Raw genomic sequence first — 16,262 nt, 5'->3', positions numbered from 1 at the left:
ACGCAGTCCCTCTGCGTCACTCCTTCCTCCCTCTCCGGCAAAACTGAAGGTCAGCATTGGCCCTTCTGGCCTCTGCGTCAGCCTCCTACTGACCTGCATTAACCCTAGGACCCTCTACGTCACTCCTCTGAGGCACTGTGCAGCCTCTGGGACCCTTTGCGTCAGCCCTTTGAGGCACTGTGCAGCCTCTGGGACCCTCTGCGTCACTCCAGCAACCTCTGCGTGGATGACGCAGTCCCTCTGGCCTTTACGCTGTCTCTGTTGGGCTCTGCGTAGCCTGAACTAGTTGCTGCTCTCGCTCTCTTTGCTTCTGCGCTGGTCTCCCAGTATTGTCTTTGCCTCTCTACCTCGTAATCACTGCCCCTCGTTGTTGATCACTGATTCAACTTTGCTTAGCAACCTCGTTGTAGCAAAATGAATGACTGATCACTCTGGTGTATTCTCCAACTGACCCTCAAGCCTCCTCTTATACTTTTCTCGTTGGTCCATCAACGGCCAAGATTAAATCTCTAATCAACGGCTAAGATTAGATTTGGCATGATCCATGAATTTTGGAACCTTCTTACCCGATTTTATATTAATACCCATTAATATTTTATTTTTCCAAAGTTTAGCTTAAGAACTCCATTAAAAATATTAATTATTTTAATATCTCCCAAACCGGTTAGAATCTGCACAAACCATTTCTGGGTCTTGGAGATATCATGTGCTTTAGCCTCTCCACCAATTTTCATGGCTAGAGCACATCTGATGCTACCCCAAATCAACAGCAAGTGTGTAGCCGATTGGTCAAGGTGGTCCAGGTGCATCATCATCATCAAATAGGTGGAACATGAGCGAGCAATGCGTTGTATCTATTTCTCGAAGGCAGTTCTTGGTTGCAAAATTGCGTAGAGAAACCAACTTGACCAAACTTTAGGTTCAAGCTAGCCCTCGAACCAGAAGGGGCTCCCTCAAGTGTTACAAGGCTTTTTTTAATGTTGTTCATTGTCACTGGACAGCAGCCTATGAAGCACAACGACCAGATCTAGGATTTGTATAAGTGGTTGCTGATGAGTATCCAATCTCTGCTCAGAAATAAATCACTCTCTTGCTGAAACTTGATCAAAGTGCCAACATCCAGCTTTGACAGAATAACATAACTTTAGAGAAATCGGTAGAGGAATAGACGAGAATATATGATAATTAGACATTCATACTAAATACTTAATCAACCAGATATAATAGATGCGTGTAGAAGTATTCTACTGCACAAATATGCATTCCAGAGATGACATAAGGCAACAATTAAATGATGCAAAGGAACTGTTTTAAACAAACTGTTCAATTAGCTAGTCTCCATAATGATGATAACTTTGCAGTGGGTTGTCAGGGAGGTTGATACTCAAACCTAGCCTTGCCCTAGCTCCTATGTTACCTTGAACATATGCAGAAACAGATTATGAAATCATAGGGAAAGACATACATGAGAAACAAATTTTGTCATGAAACTAAAGCCAGAATACTTCAATTAAAAATTCTGCAATAGAAGTCTTTACAAAAATGGCAGGGTTTCCCTTTTACAATGAAAATCAAATAATATATAGAGCATTACATCAAGCTAATTATGTCTAGCTTTTCTGGAATAAAACTCTGAACAATATACTAAAAATAAAAACAATCTCAGCAAGAGAAATATGAACCACTCATCCTACCTACATGTTGCCATGGGGTATCACAAGGGAAGGCTAAACCACTCACCCTGTACACAAAAAATCACTAGGGGAAGGCTGGAACACTCACCTTATGATTGTGCCTCAGTGGGAGAAGGATGAACCACTCATCCTACATGGAAAACCACTAGGGGAAGGCTGAACCACTCACCCTATGGTTGCTCATTGCTCCAAGAAGTACCCCAAGCCCCTGGAGCCCCCAGAGCTCAATATCCATATCATACAAGACCCTCGGAAGAGGGTCTCTCCACGACTCCAAGTCGTTCTCGGAAAGTCAAGAATTTGACCTTTCCCAGGGGCTTTGTTAGAATGTCGGTGACCTGCTCATCAGTCCCAATGTGATGGAGCCTTATTGCTCCTCGTTGTACCATATCCCGAATAAAGTGGTACCTGATGTCGATGTGCTTGGAGCAATCATGAAATACGGGATTCTCTGATAATCGGATCCCATTCTGGTTGTCGCAGAGGATCACGGTGGTATGTTGAGAATGCAACAAGATGATGGAGCTTAGTGGAAAGAAGTCGCCTTCACTAAGTGGGCCCGCACGCTATTTTTGGCGCAAAGTCTATTTTTAGACTGTCTATTTTTAGACATATGGATCATGGTCTATAAGATGCAGGATGCTATTTGTGGATGATTGGTCATGTTGGTAAAAATAGATGGACTTCTATTTTTAGACATATGGGCGGTTTCTATTTTTAGACTGCCAGGCTAAAAATAGAACAATCGAATATTATTAGCTCATAACAATATTTGGACTATAAACTTTATCTTATCCTCTTGGAGCACTTCAGTTTGAGCTACAGATGTGGCACATGCAGCTGTCAGAAGGTAATACGCTTTTCTTGTGGGTCAATTGAGTTATTGCATGTAGGACTTCAGTGAGAACTCATGTGGTTGAGTTTGGTGGAGTTGATTGTGGAGTTGATGGAGTTGTGTTCAGTTTGACTTGGTTGAACTAGTTGTATTTAGTTTAACTGCAAATACACTAGTGATGAGTGATGTGAATTAATTGTTAAATTAATTCACTAATTATTAAGGAATTAAGGAATTAAAGAATACATCAGTTACCTCAGTGCATGGACAGTTCAGTGGAGACAGGTGTTAGAGGTTGAGATTGCTATCAGTTGTGACTATAGTTGTGCATGAGATCTTGCACAATCAGTGGGATTGAGTAATGCCATTGAGGATTGCATGGTTCAGCCAAGGAAATACGAGTTTGCTTCAGCCATTCATCATTATTCTCTTGCAGGATTGCGCAGTGGAGGCAAGCAAACAGTGGAGGAGATTTGAGGCATCAGATCTAAGCTAGTTTGTGTGTAACAGGTGGAGATAGTACTGAGTACTTGTGAGGAGTATTGTACTATGTATTGTTACATGTTCTCAATCAACATAATATACAGATAGTGTGGGGTTTTCAGCTGTATGCTTTCCCCGGGTTACATATTGTGTTAATGTGTGCATGCAATTGATGTTTCATTGATTTTAATGCTGCTAAATTGATGATCAACATAGAGGAGGTTATGTATTACGCATGTATTCTGCAATAGTGTATAATCGGGATAATCTCTGTGAATAAGTGTCATATTATTCAAAATTTCTACATGGTATCCAACACATGTCCAAATAGCTCACTGAAGAGCTTCCTCAACCAGACAGCTTCACAAGAGGCCATACTCGCAGCTATATATTCGGCCTCAACGGTGCTCAAAGCAACCGACTTCTGCTTCCTGCTCATCCAAGATATCGAAGCAGAACCCAAAGAGAAACAACACCCAGAAGTGCTCTTGCGATCCACCACACTACCGGCCCAATCAGCATCAGAATAACCATGCAGCCTCACATCTCTGGCAGTGTATCTCAGTCCATGAGTGATTGTGCCCCGAAGATATCTCAGAAGATTCTTGGCACCAATCCAATGTGTGTGATGAGGCTCAACCATATATTGGCTCAACGTATTAACTGCAAAACATATATTCGGACGGGAGTTCACCAAGAACATCACTGCTTTTATGAGTTGACGATACTCAAAAGCATTTCCCATTACAGGTCCGGCAGCACTACCACATAACTTCTTGAAGTTAAGTTCCATCGAGGTAGTCACAGGCTTGCAGTCCGCCATCCCAAATCTTTCCAATATCTTCACAACATATTTTCCTTGAGATAGGGAAATTTCTCCTGTCTTTTGCTAGACCTCCAACCCTAGGAAGTAGTGCATCAGTCCTATGTCCTTCATCTCAAATTCGGAAGCCAACTCCCTCTTACATTTATGAATGAGAGGGTCTGCACCTGTCAGAAAGAGATCGTCCACATAAAGTACTGGTATGAGAGGTTTATCATCTTCAACCCTAAACTAATGGTTCGGATCAGCTTCACTCCTAATGAATCTCAGCTTGATCAAATAGCTATCAATCCTCTCATACCAAGCTCGGGGTGCTTGCTTCATGCCATAGAGATCCTTCTTCAACCTGCATACATGAGATTTCTGGTCATGAACCTCAAACCCCTCAAGTTGTTCCACATCAACTTCCTCTTTGATCAAACCATGCAAGAAAGAGGTCTTGACATCCAGCTGATGTAGGTTCCATTTTTGCGAGGCAACAAGGGCTATGATCGAGCGGATGGTGGTGTATTAGGCAACAAGTGCAACTATCTCATCGTAATCTACACCTTCCTTTTGAGAGAAGCCTCAAGCAACAAAGCGAGCCTTGAACTTTTATGTACTTCCATCAGTGCCATGCTTGATTTTGTAGAGCCACTTAGAGGTGACAACCGATTTGTCCTGGGGTCTAGGGACCACATCCCATACATCATTCTTCATAATAGACTCGTACTCTTCATTCATAGCATCCTTCCAAACTTGTTGCTTCACGGCTTCTTCAAATGATGAAGGTTCATTTTGAATGATAGTGCTCATGGCAGTCAAGTATCCTTGATACCTGTTCGGCTTCTTGCTCTCACGGAAAGTCCCCCTCGGTGCAATATGTCTCTCGGCATCTTCGAGAGTCTCCCTAAGCCATGAGGGCCTCCTCTTGGAGGAGGAGGGCTCTTGGAGAGGAGGATCATTAGGATCCATATGTTCATCAACATTCAGCATCGTTTTGTCCTCTTTTTCACCCTGTCTTCCGGTGTTTGCTTCTTTGTCCTTCCTTGGGATAGGAAGGTTGTTGATCTTGCTAAGAGCCATATCTTCGTCAAAGGTGACATCATGACTTATCTCAACTTCCCTTTGACCAGCCACATAAATTCTATAGCCCTTAGAATTTTCGCTATAGCCCACAAAGATTCCTTTCTTCCCAAATGCACCCAATTTGTTTCTTTTCTCTTTCAGCGCATGAAAATATACAAGACTTCCAAAAATTCTAAAATGAGAGACATCGAGTTTCTTACCAATAGACATTTCTTCGGGAGTCTTGGAGTCCAATGCTTGATGAGGGCATCGGTTTTGAACATACACGGCAGTATTCGCAGCTTCGGCCCATAGAAACTTCGGAAGCCTTTGATCATGAAGCATGGCATGAACAGCTTCCATAATAGTACGATTCTTCCTTTCAGCCACACCATTCTGCTCGGGAGTGTATGGTATTGTGGTCTCCCTCTTAATGCCAGCTTCTTTGCAATAGTCATGGAATTCATTTGATTCATACTCGGTCCCATTATCAGTCCTCAATATCTTGATTCTCTTCTCGGATTGATTTTCGATCATGGCTTTGAAGTGACGAAACCAAGTGAACACTTCATCCTTCTTTTTCAAGAAGTAGATCCAAGTCTTGCGAGAATAGTCATCCGTAAAAGTGAGATAATATAAGTATCCTCCCAAAGAGTTTACGGGCATCATACCAGATATGTCGGAGTGGATCAACTGCAATATATCGGTGGTCTTGCTATTACTTGAGGGGAATGGTCCCCTTGTAAGTTTTCCCTCGGCACATCCCGGACATATACCTTCATGCTCTACTTTGAACTCGGGCATACCTGTCACCATCTATCTCACATCGGGAAGAGCCTTATAATGAAGATAGGCAAACCTCCGGTGCCATAGTTCGGATTGTAGAGATGTGTCACAAGACATGGCTCCCAATGGACTTCCTCCAACTTGATTTGTTGAAGTTGTGCCTGGAGTGATTGTGATCATCATCATGTGATGAGTCCCTTCTATTTGGACACTCCCTCGCATAGTGGCCAAACTTATTGCAAACAAAACACCTGCCCTTCCTTCCACCATTAGATCCGCGCTTTCCATTGAGATGACCTTTAGACCCTACATTATTTCTCCTTTTGGAATGAGCAGAGAAAGCAGTGGGGTTGCCTCTAATAGAAGGTATTTCTTGCTCCACCATTCTTGTCTCTTCTTGAATGCATCTCGATGTCAATTCTTCAAATCCCGGAATTCAATCATTATTGAGAATAGTGGTTCTAAATATATACCACTCAAGTGGGAGTCCTCCAAGGGTAGTGATAGTAAGTTTCCGATCAGGAATGACCTCTCCAATCAATAGAAGATCATTCTTGATCTCAGTGATCCTTAAGAAGTAGGATTGAATATCCTCGTCCTTGCCCTTCTTAATATCCTTCAATTTATTTTTGAGAAATAAAATTTGATTTGCATTAATGAAATCGATGCACCCATCTATTCTTTGCATTAGTGGACCCCATTATGCATTGAGGATGAAGGATAACATAAGTCATTGATGAGTCACCAAATACAAATATCAGGGGTCATACTTAAAAAGCGAGCAACCAAAAGCCCATCCCCAATCTACCCAAAAAGACACAAGAATCCCAATATTCATTTTGTACATCTCGGACTTCCAAATAACTCTCCTGAACTCCAAAGTAGAAGGATGGTCAAGCGCAATCAACCCATACTCCTTAGCAAGAGAGTGCTAGTCCTTCCAACCATGAGAGGAAGGATCCCAAATATCTCACGAAAAGAAGTGCCTTTCTTGCTCAATCTGTGAACCTAAAAACACATCATCTCCCCAACACAAGACCCCTTAATGTGTCAACTCCAATGGTATGACTAGCTATATCCCACCCCATCCTATTAGTCTCTCTAACAAGTTGGAAGAATAATAACATCACATAACCCAAAACTCCCTCTAATCCGACTAGTATGTTGCAATTGCCATCTAGTGCTAAAACAAAATTTTCCAAGAAGAGGAACCCTCTAAACATCACACCACCTCATTGCCAACAAGATATTGCCATAAGTCACGACATCAATCAAATAAAGGCCCCCCTTGTCCTTAGCCATAGTACAAATATCCCAAGGCACCAAACAAAGATACTTCTGGCCACCATACTTAAACTACAAATACAATAAAATGTCTAGCAAGTATATACCATTCTAGATAGATGAGTCATAGTGCCTAATATGAGGGCATGCAACATGACAATATAGAAAGAGCAAGAAAGGAAAGACGCAAGGGGGCTTACAACATCTTAATCAACTTACTCGACAACTTACACAACCATGGTTTTGAACAATGCCATACGATGCAGCGAGGGGCCATCAAAACCTAATTTTAAAAAATGCAATAAGATATTTAGAAGCATAATACCTAACCCTAGGGCCCTACTAATGCCATTTAATGATACCCTCCCCCTTTCATTTTACTCATCCTAGTAATTAATGGTTGAGAATGTACTTTTGCTTATAGTTTTAACATTACCATTAATTGTTTTAGGATGTTTGAGAGTGTTTCTAACCTCATTGTATTTAATATGGAGATGCTAAAATTTTAGATTATATTCAAAATACAGTAGACTTGATAGCTTTCAAGATTTCAGGATTGGCAGGATTGCAATGTTTCCATTGGATTCCACCATGTATGCAGGTATTGAATTGGCATTTAATCAAGAGCACCAAGCCCTCTATATACATCAATGTTGGTGGCATTCATTGTTAAACTCCTTTGGCGTGACCTTAGTAAAAATGTACCCTTCCTTTCTATCTCTTTTTAATGCTTAGAGGGTGATATTGATGATGAGGATCCCAAATTCCAATATAGACAGGATTTTGACGATATGTAGTTATTTGTTGTAGCATGATTTTTTTGGACTCTAGAGGCCATTTAGAGCCTCTTTGTTGTTGTATTTTTGGTTCAAAGATGGATTGCATTCAGCGCTATTTTGGTTATATGCACCCTTACTTCCTATATACATGAGAAACTTTAAATATTTGTGTGTAATGGTTTGGACTCATATAAATGCACATGAATATATAAATGGTTTTTTTTCAAAAAATTGAATATTTTGTGTAATTTTGGTCAATCATTTTTTTGGTCTAATTTTTTTCCGATTCTGGTCAAGTTCACATTTTTGGGGTCGATCGTTTCGATTATTGGTCCAGTTCTTATAACACTGCTATCCACTAAATCCATACTATCTAGAAGTGGCTTCACAGATGATAAATGCTTCCAGTGTGATAAACTTGAGATAGTTGAGCTGTGAGCAAATTTTTGGGAGTGCCCTTTCGCCAAACAGTCTTGGAAGACAATTCAAAACAAATTCCTACATCTTTTGCTGGGAGACATTCATTGGTGTGTTGTGCTGTCCAGTGACTCCGGTTCCCTTGTCTCAAGTCATTTTAGTGACCTATGGCATTCCACTCGCATCTCAGAACTGTACTCACTTTGGAAGATCTACTATAAGTATGTTTTTGAAGTGTCAGTTGGTTTTATTCATTGCCTTTCAAAGGTTAGTATTTAACAAGGTATCTTTCCAAACTAGTGCCAAAGGGTTTATGTTGTTGATTAATGATGCTGAAAATGTTTGTGCAAGGTCTTAGACTCTTACTCTCGGCTCATTATAGCCCTGACCACAATTAGGTAGAGGAGTCCCTTGTTTTTGTACTCTTTTGCTATATTATAAGTACTTGTCAAAAAAATAAAAGCTTTTTTTCAACCTCAGAGCCCCTAGCCTCTCGTGTTGTGCAAAAATGGAAATCAATCTCTATCCAAGGAAATACGAGCTAAACCCATATCAACTTGGAGAAAATTAGTCAATGTTTGGATACCAACTAAACCCTGTTTGAATAGATTTCTATGTTGACAACATCCACTAGAGGGATAGTCGGAAGTTTTTGAGCTGTTAGAGCCCTTGACTTGGATGAAAGATTCCTGCTTATAGAACCCATTTTGGCACTGAAATCCTTCTATTCGTCTTTGGCAGTAAACACTTAGACTGAAGGGCAGTTAGCTCCTTTCAGTTGTTCTTTGAGTTCAAAAGGGCAGATCCTAACTTAAGCTAAGCTAATGCATTCCACACAAATTTTATACTGAACTCCACTAATGCTTTCCAAATAAGACCATACCCTTGACCTGGCCTAATGGGTTACTACAAAACATTCAACCATAGACAGTCAAATACCATGTCTTTATCAGCTCTCCTTATATGGGAACAATAGCCTTTTTTAATTAGCAACAAATAGATGCCAAGAATCAAGTCTATGTTCTTCCAACCATCCTACGCATGGGACAAGAATCCGATTTGGATATTCCCATGGTAAAATGGTAAAATACCACTAACATATGAATGGACATCTAAGAGAAAACCCTGATCTTTCATCCAGTTTAGAAAGTTCATCGACTGGTTCTGGCTTCCATCCATAATAGACTAGCATGCATATAGAGGGAAACAAGTCCTAGAACTTCTAAAAGACAAAGCCCTAAACCAACAGAACATCAACAAATAAGATGAATTTTCTACTGTAAACAAATGAGAATATGATATTAAACACCAATATATAAATAATGGCAGGTCTTTGGCTTTAAATGCCCACTGAAAAGGCTTTAACTTTAGAAGCCTCCTCAATATTATCAATTTGAAAAACCCTGAATGACATTGCAGTTCCAAGGGATGAATATAAAATTTGATATTTTATTAATTATGGAATACACCATCACTGGTTGTAGAATAGGATTCACAAGCTAAGTCTGTATTTGAAGTATCTTGGAGTGTTATTACTGACAGTGTTAGTCATATGCAAGACAAAGATGTCTTATCCACTCCTTTACCATATCATGCACATAAACATTAGTAGGAAAAAATACAGTAGCCTTGAACCAAGGACCAGAACATAATCCTTTGTGATATTCATATGAAGCATTGATTGTTGCAATTACAGATAGATTATAGAGATAGTGACACCATGAGTCTTCTAACAAAATTACAAAAATGGACTCCAGCTCATATTTTTCCTATGAGGCATTGATTTTGGCAATGGCAGATAGATTATGGAGGTAGAAACACCATGACTCTTCAAGCAAAAATATGGAAAATGGACTCAGGTTTGTTCCCATTAATGAATATCTGGCCTTATGGAAACAGCCACTTCCATTTTCATTTCTCTAAACTAAGAACAAACAGTTTCAAATGATACAAAGCATATGACCTCAATCGAACATTCTGAAAATGGTCACATCCCTGCTTTTACTGAGCTAGCCTCCAGTACTCAATACAAATTTGAATCAAAAATCATTCATGCACATCAAAATCGTAAAAAGGGTAATGCGAGATCTTTACTGACATTAATGAAACAGCATTCACAATAGAGTCAAATATAAAAGTTCATGAAATTGATCTCGAGGAAAACAAACTTTACAATGTTCACAAAATTGAAAAAGTGCACCCCGTCTTTTTGTAACTCAACACAAGAAGAACAAAAAGTGGGATGTTAATAACATTAATGGGGTTTTTATAAGACTTTTTATATTGCAGAAGAAACATTGAGCTTGTTGGCATTAAAATGCTATCAAAAGTTACCTGCTGGTGCACATCAGCCATGGAAATTGTTAAGTGAAGAAACAAATTGATTGTAGCTAACACTACAGCACTATTTGCATGTTGTAGCCTATCCTCAAGCAGATTCATAATGTCAAAAATCTCACTGCTTTCAGAAGGGATATACTTCACAACTAAGTCCAGTATGAGACATTGAGCCCACTCACTGAACTCCCTGATCCTGCAATATAATCAAAGGGAATCATTAATTTTGGCAGCAATACTACCTATATTGAAAATGTGTGTGCACCACAAGTTCCTAAAAGAATGTAAATGTCAAAATATAAATAATGCTCATAATACCATGTACTTATCAAGGATTTTCAGCAGATGATTTGGAGTTTACCAAGAATCACAACATAAATTCCTTTGTTGAAGCAAAAATAAACTATAAGATCCATTGCCCACAGGATTGATTGCACTGTTTACTGGACATGATCATGAGAATAAACATAAACATAAACATAACCCATGCAACAAAATAAGAAAGATTATTTGTTCTATACCTCTTCTTTTCCTGGCGTGTGAACTAGTAAAGCTTTTATGTTTCTTGTTCAGGGTCTCAGACTCGATTTGACTATTAAAATATAAATTCCTTTTATTTTTTGAATCTGAGCATTTCATAATAAATCATTACAAGGTTACAAACACAGATTTTATCACTTTCATTCAATTTAAAATCATGTCCTCAAAAATACATGTTCCCACAATTTAACTGCAATCTGATGGATTCAGATCCAGCTATCAGGAGCAACACTACCTCAAATGTTTCTCTTCACCTAGAGACCATTTTTCTACCCATTGTACTATTTTAGATCATATTTTTTAAAACTGGTCTGGTTCAAACCAGAACTGGTCAAACCAGTGTTTTTAAAACCGTTTTTGAAAACCGGTTACCGGTCAAACCGGCCAGTTAGCAAGGCTGCCGGTCCGAACCGGCCAAAAAACCCGGTTTGATAGGGCATTTCGCCATTTTTTAGCCCTAACCGGTGAAAACCAGCCGGTTTGTATCAAACCGGCCGGTTCTGTCCTAAACCGGCCGGTTTTAGGCACGCCCACTGAAACATGCAAAAAAAGGGATTTTGCCTGTGGTTTAAGGGTTTTGGGGGGGAAGTAAAGGTGGGATATATTGTTATGAAAGATCCTATAACTGGAATTCAAAGTGATTTGCTACGTATGGAAGGGGCAGAGGTCATTGGAGTCTACCATGGTCTTGTGAATGAAAAGCTTGTTAATTTGGCACACAGGTATCTGAAAGTCCATCCAAAGTGTTCTTGAATGAAGCAGTAGTATTTTTTTTATGTGTAGTTTAGTTTGATAAAGATCCTTAATATTTGTTCTTGCATAACCATTTTACTTTTTTGTATTCGAATGCCTGTATTGGTATTAAGTTATTAACTACTGCACATCTGAGATTTTCTGTCAAAAGTACAACAATTTTCATGCCCCTTTAAATGAATTCTTTCACAGAAGTTGCAAAAAAAAATTCTTCAAAGGGATAGTTGCCAAAGTTATTGAGAGCCTAGCCTTCCTGTAACCTGCATGGAACCCGTTTGGTAAGTGCCTCACATATGTTGGCTGCTTCAGAATATCTTTTAAAGCCTGCTTCTGCCACATCTCTCTGATTATCTCCCAGTGTCAAGGAAGCTGATTGTGCCCCCATTGCACTAAGAAGCTCAAATTTAACCTTGACCTAGGCCATAAATAGCAAGAAAGGATTATGAAATGTGCTCAGGTAGCAGATGACATCGTATGTCTGGTCTGTTGGGCTGTGGTCAATGGTTAAAATGGGGTGTTAAGTTGTTAACACAAATGATCCCGGTTCATACCTTGATGGGCATAGAGCCATAGAACAGAGCATGCTTTGGCTGAATTTGACAGCTCCCCACATTGAACTCGGACTGAGATAATGTGGACATGGGGTTCATAACTCTCCACCGATAATTTTTTCTTTCTTTATCCTTACCAGAAAAATGACAATTTTTTGTTGTTGTTTACATCCAATTTATCACCCCACCCTCCAGCCCATAAGCGAGAGGTATTCCTCATAGCTTATGAAGAGCCTCAATGTCGATTGCCTCACAAATAGTGAACATGTCATCTGCAGGATTTGAACTCTGGTGGGGAAGATAACAGTTTCTTCTCTCAACCACCTGAGTTAGACCTATTTGACAAAAACATGATGTTCTATCTCTGTTGTTTATCCATTTAGACACATTTCCAAAGCTTCAAGTTTCAACAGCTTGGACTTTATAGGCCATTTAGAGCCTCATTTCTTATGTATTTTGCTATTTTGTCGATGATATGTATTGTACTCAGTGCCATTTTGGAATATTCACCTTTACATAGTATATAAATGAGCAAACTTTGCATATTTTGTCTCTATTGGCTTGGAATCATGGTTTTACATCTTAAATATAGTTTTGTTTCATTAAAAATTAATTATTTAATGTATTTTTTTAAAACTGGTTCGTTTAGACCAAACCAGTCCCGGTTAGACCGGTTCCGGTCGGTAAACCGGTTCATTAGGTGGACCGGTCCGATCACCGATTCCGGTTTTAAAAACATTGGGTCAAACCAACCGGTTGGATAGGGCAAGGGATCAAAATGGCCACCAACCCAGACTAGTGGACCAGTTTGTAGTGGTTTGGTACCAAACCAGTCTGAACGGGCCAATTTCATCCTAAAGCAAACCGGTCAAAACCGGCCAGTCCTATCCTAAACCGGTCATGCCATAAAACCCTAAACAAAAGCCATAACTCCTAAACCTTAGCAATTCTGGCAAATAATGGTAATGTTAAACTCTTAAAGTTAAAGGATTAAAAAGAAAGATAATTTCGAGTGGGGTGTGAAATTTTTCTTTCTCCATAGAAGTTTGATAAGGTTGGAACCACTCTCAAACACCCTGACACAATTAATGGTAATGTTACCAAACCAAAATCAATGGTTGGGCATGTTAAGCTTTTTCTACTGTACTATAGGGTTAAGGAATCTAAGGAGTTTGAAGACTGAGTCAGATTATGTTTATTTAGCTCCTATTGATGATCCCATTTCTAGTAATAATGATGGATTTGATGAGTGATCATGTTAATCTCTGATTTGTTAATATTAGGCCATTGGCCCAGTAGCTTGTAGCATGGTGTTTGGACTCTAGAGACTCATTGATTGTGTATTTTGTTGCTAATATGTATTGCACTTTGCTCCATTTTGATATATTCACCATTAAATGGTATATAGATGAGCAAACTTTGCATATTTTGTCTCTAATGGTTTGGAATCATGGTTTGGAATTTTAAAAAATAAAAAACTTATTATGTTATGTACCTTTTTAAAAATTGGTTCATTGACTCCAGTTCAATTTGAGTCAATTCGGTTCCAGTGGAAAGCTCGGTTTGATAGGTGGTTAATTCGAAAACTAGTTCCAAGTTTTAAAACTATGTTTTAGATATAATTTTAGGAGCAATCCTAACTCATTAATTACATTGATTTTTCTAGACACACTAGTTTTTATAGCATATATTTTCATGAGATCTAGAAAGAAAGAGACTCTCTAAATAGATCTTTGGTTGCTACTCTGGAACTGGGAGGTACTCTAACAAGTGGGAGGCTACTACTCTAGATTCGTGTAGAGTTGATCCCTCTAACACTTTGAGGATGTGTGTACTGATGTACGGTTTGACACCTCTGAACCGGTCTCAATGATATCGGTTAGTCTCCTTGAGGGGGAGGCTTAAGAGAGACCCAAGGTCTCATCATTATATTGTCTAGTGCACTTTGGAACTTTGCTCATCGCTTGTTGCTCCAATCTAACGAATCAACATGAAAATATGAGGTGATCATCTTGGTCATCCCAATGCGAGGCATGGCATGCAGGAACTGAGATTTGTGGTCGAATATCTCCTTGATTAAGAGGGTTAGGCATCTTTGGTCTTGGTACCAAAAGAAAGTAGAGAGGGAGACCCTTGAGTCCCCACAAAGGTAGTGATAGCGTCCTCTAATCTCATAGTATAGGGAAAACCTAAAGATGAGGTGCATCTCTAACTCCAACTCTTGTAGGTGGAACTTTGGTACATCCTATCATGTCATGGTATATGGTGGTCCATCTCCATCCACAGTAGATGAGAACCAACCCAAAGTTGCCCCAAACAAGTCTTAAGGGAACGAATCCAAAGCCTGTGCGTATAAGGTGGGCTAACAATAATGGCATCTTGCGACTCCAAAAAGTGCTCTAGGTAGAAGTACACATCTATAAATATCCTCTTTGATAGCCTAATTTAGTACCTATCTAGTCGGTAAGAGATGGCTCAACGCATCAAGGGAAAACTTGAATGGGGGAAAAGAATATCTAGATTCTAACACTAAACAAAAAGTAGAAAGAAAAACCCCGCTTCTAGTGATCTACACCCTACTTAGACTTAATCAACTCATGTGCCTATTTATATAACTAGAAAAAACAAATTGGAATTAAAAAAGTATTGTAGAAGATACTGAGCTGAAATTGGAACTTGCTAAGTTTGGAATGGCAGTAAATTGAGGTTCTTTGAAGGTGGTAAAATTGGAGACACATTGACATTTGTGCATGCATGCCCTTAAAAACCAACTAAACTATAAACTCAATCAAAATGAAAACTTGCTAAACTTGGAATAGCAACAAAATGAGTTTATCTGGAAGTAGTGAAATTGGAGACATTACATTTGCACATGCTAAGGGCATACATGCGCACTCTCCTATACTACAAAATTGTTCCTTCCCCACACCACATTATGCACAAGAACCTATGCAAACTATTGTGGCATGGACATGGAGTGGTATCTGCTAGCTAAGTGCACCAAGGTGGTGTGGAGAAGACTATCAAAGCTAAAGAAGGTAAAAATCTAATGCTACCTCTTAGTGAGGAAAGTGTTGTCCATCAATCGCAACCTAACCCTGAGCATCTCAAACTTTCCCTCTATAACGGACTCAATCAAGATCTCTACAACATGCCTATCAATCTTGTTAATTTTCCATTTTTCTATGTTGTTACAATCGAATTAGCCCAATTCTTAACTTCAATTAGCAATCAAATCAAGCTTCCAATAATAAATCACAATTGTAGATAGAACATTGAATGCAATGTACAGTAGAAGACAATCAAGAGCAATAACAAGAGACACCAGGAGTCGGGTTGTTACAATCACTTTAGCCCAATTCTTAACTTCAATTATCAATCAAATCAATCTTCCAGTAATAAATAACAATTGTAGATAGAACAGTAAATGCAATGTACAGTAGAAGACAATCAAGAGCAATAACAAGAGACACCAGGATTGGTCAAAGACCAGGGAAAAACCCCACAAGGGGAAAACCCTTTCAAATTCTTCTTCTTATTAGATTGTCATAAAATGTTCAACAGAGAGAATACAATGTTCTAATTCATCAATCAAGAGTCGAAGTCAATCCTTTGACTATCCAACAAAACCAACCAAACAATATCCAAGAGATGAGCCCAATAGACAAATCTTATCAAAGTCAAAGTCTCCAAAACTAATCAAAGTCTGCAGTCAACGGTCAATAGAATTTTAGGTGTTGGGACCTAGTGTCAGTCAGTGCAATTTGTAGCCCTCCAGCTGCAGGGAGCACCCTATCAACGTAGCGGTTGTAGCCAAATTTTCTTCGATCAAACCCTACAACTCTAGCTTAATTTCTTTTCTTCGCATGTGTGAGCTCGGACCCTGCAACTTTAGACCCGTACGAACCAATCCAAAGAAGAGAGAAGAAGATG

The 16,262-nt window shown here is 39.3% G+C and overlaps 1 protein-coding gene across 1 annotated transcript in view; it reads right to left on the bottom strand.

The window, feature by feature from the left end:
- Window positions 1–16,262, bottom strand: part of LOC149258729 (beta-adaptin-like protein A) — a 343,309-nt gene that overhangs the window by 201,401 nt on the left and 125,646 nt on the right. The window contains exon 4 of the mRNA XM_089416053.1: window positions 10,483–10,681. Coding sequence (XP_089272179.1) covers window positions 10,483–10,681 — 199 coding nt within the window. The remainder of the gene's footprint in view (window positions 1–10,482; window positions 10,682–16,262) is intronic.

Source organism: Pinus tabuliformis, chromosome 6, assembly GCF_031772625.1.
Source record: "Pinus tabuliformis cultivar Carrire ecotype Pingquan chromosome 6, CPIR1, whole genome shotgun sequence".
Lineage (NCBI taxonomy): Eukaryota > Viridiplantae > Streptophyta > Pinopsida > Pinales > Pinaceae > Pinus > Pinus tabuliformis.
The sequence above is the reverse complement of the archived record's forward strand: the minus strand, read 5'-3'. Positions and strand labels throughout refer to the sequence as shown.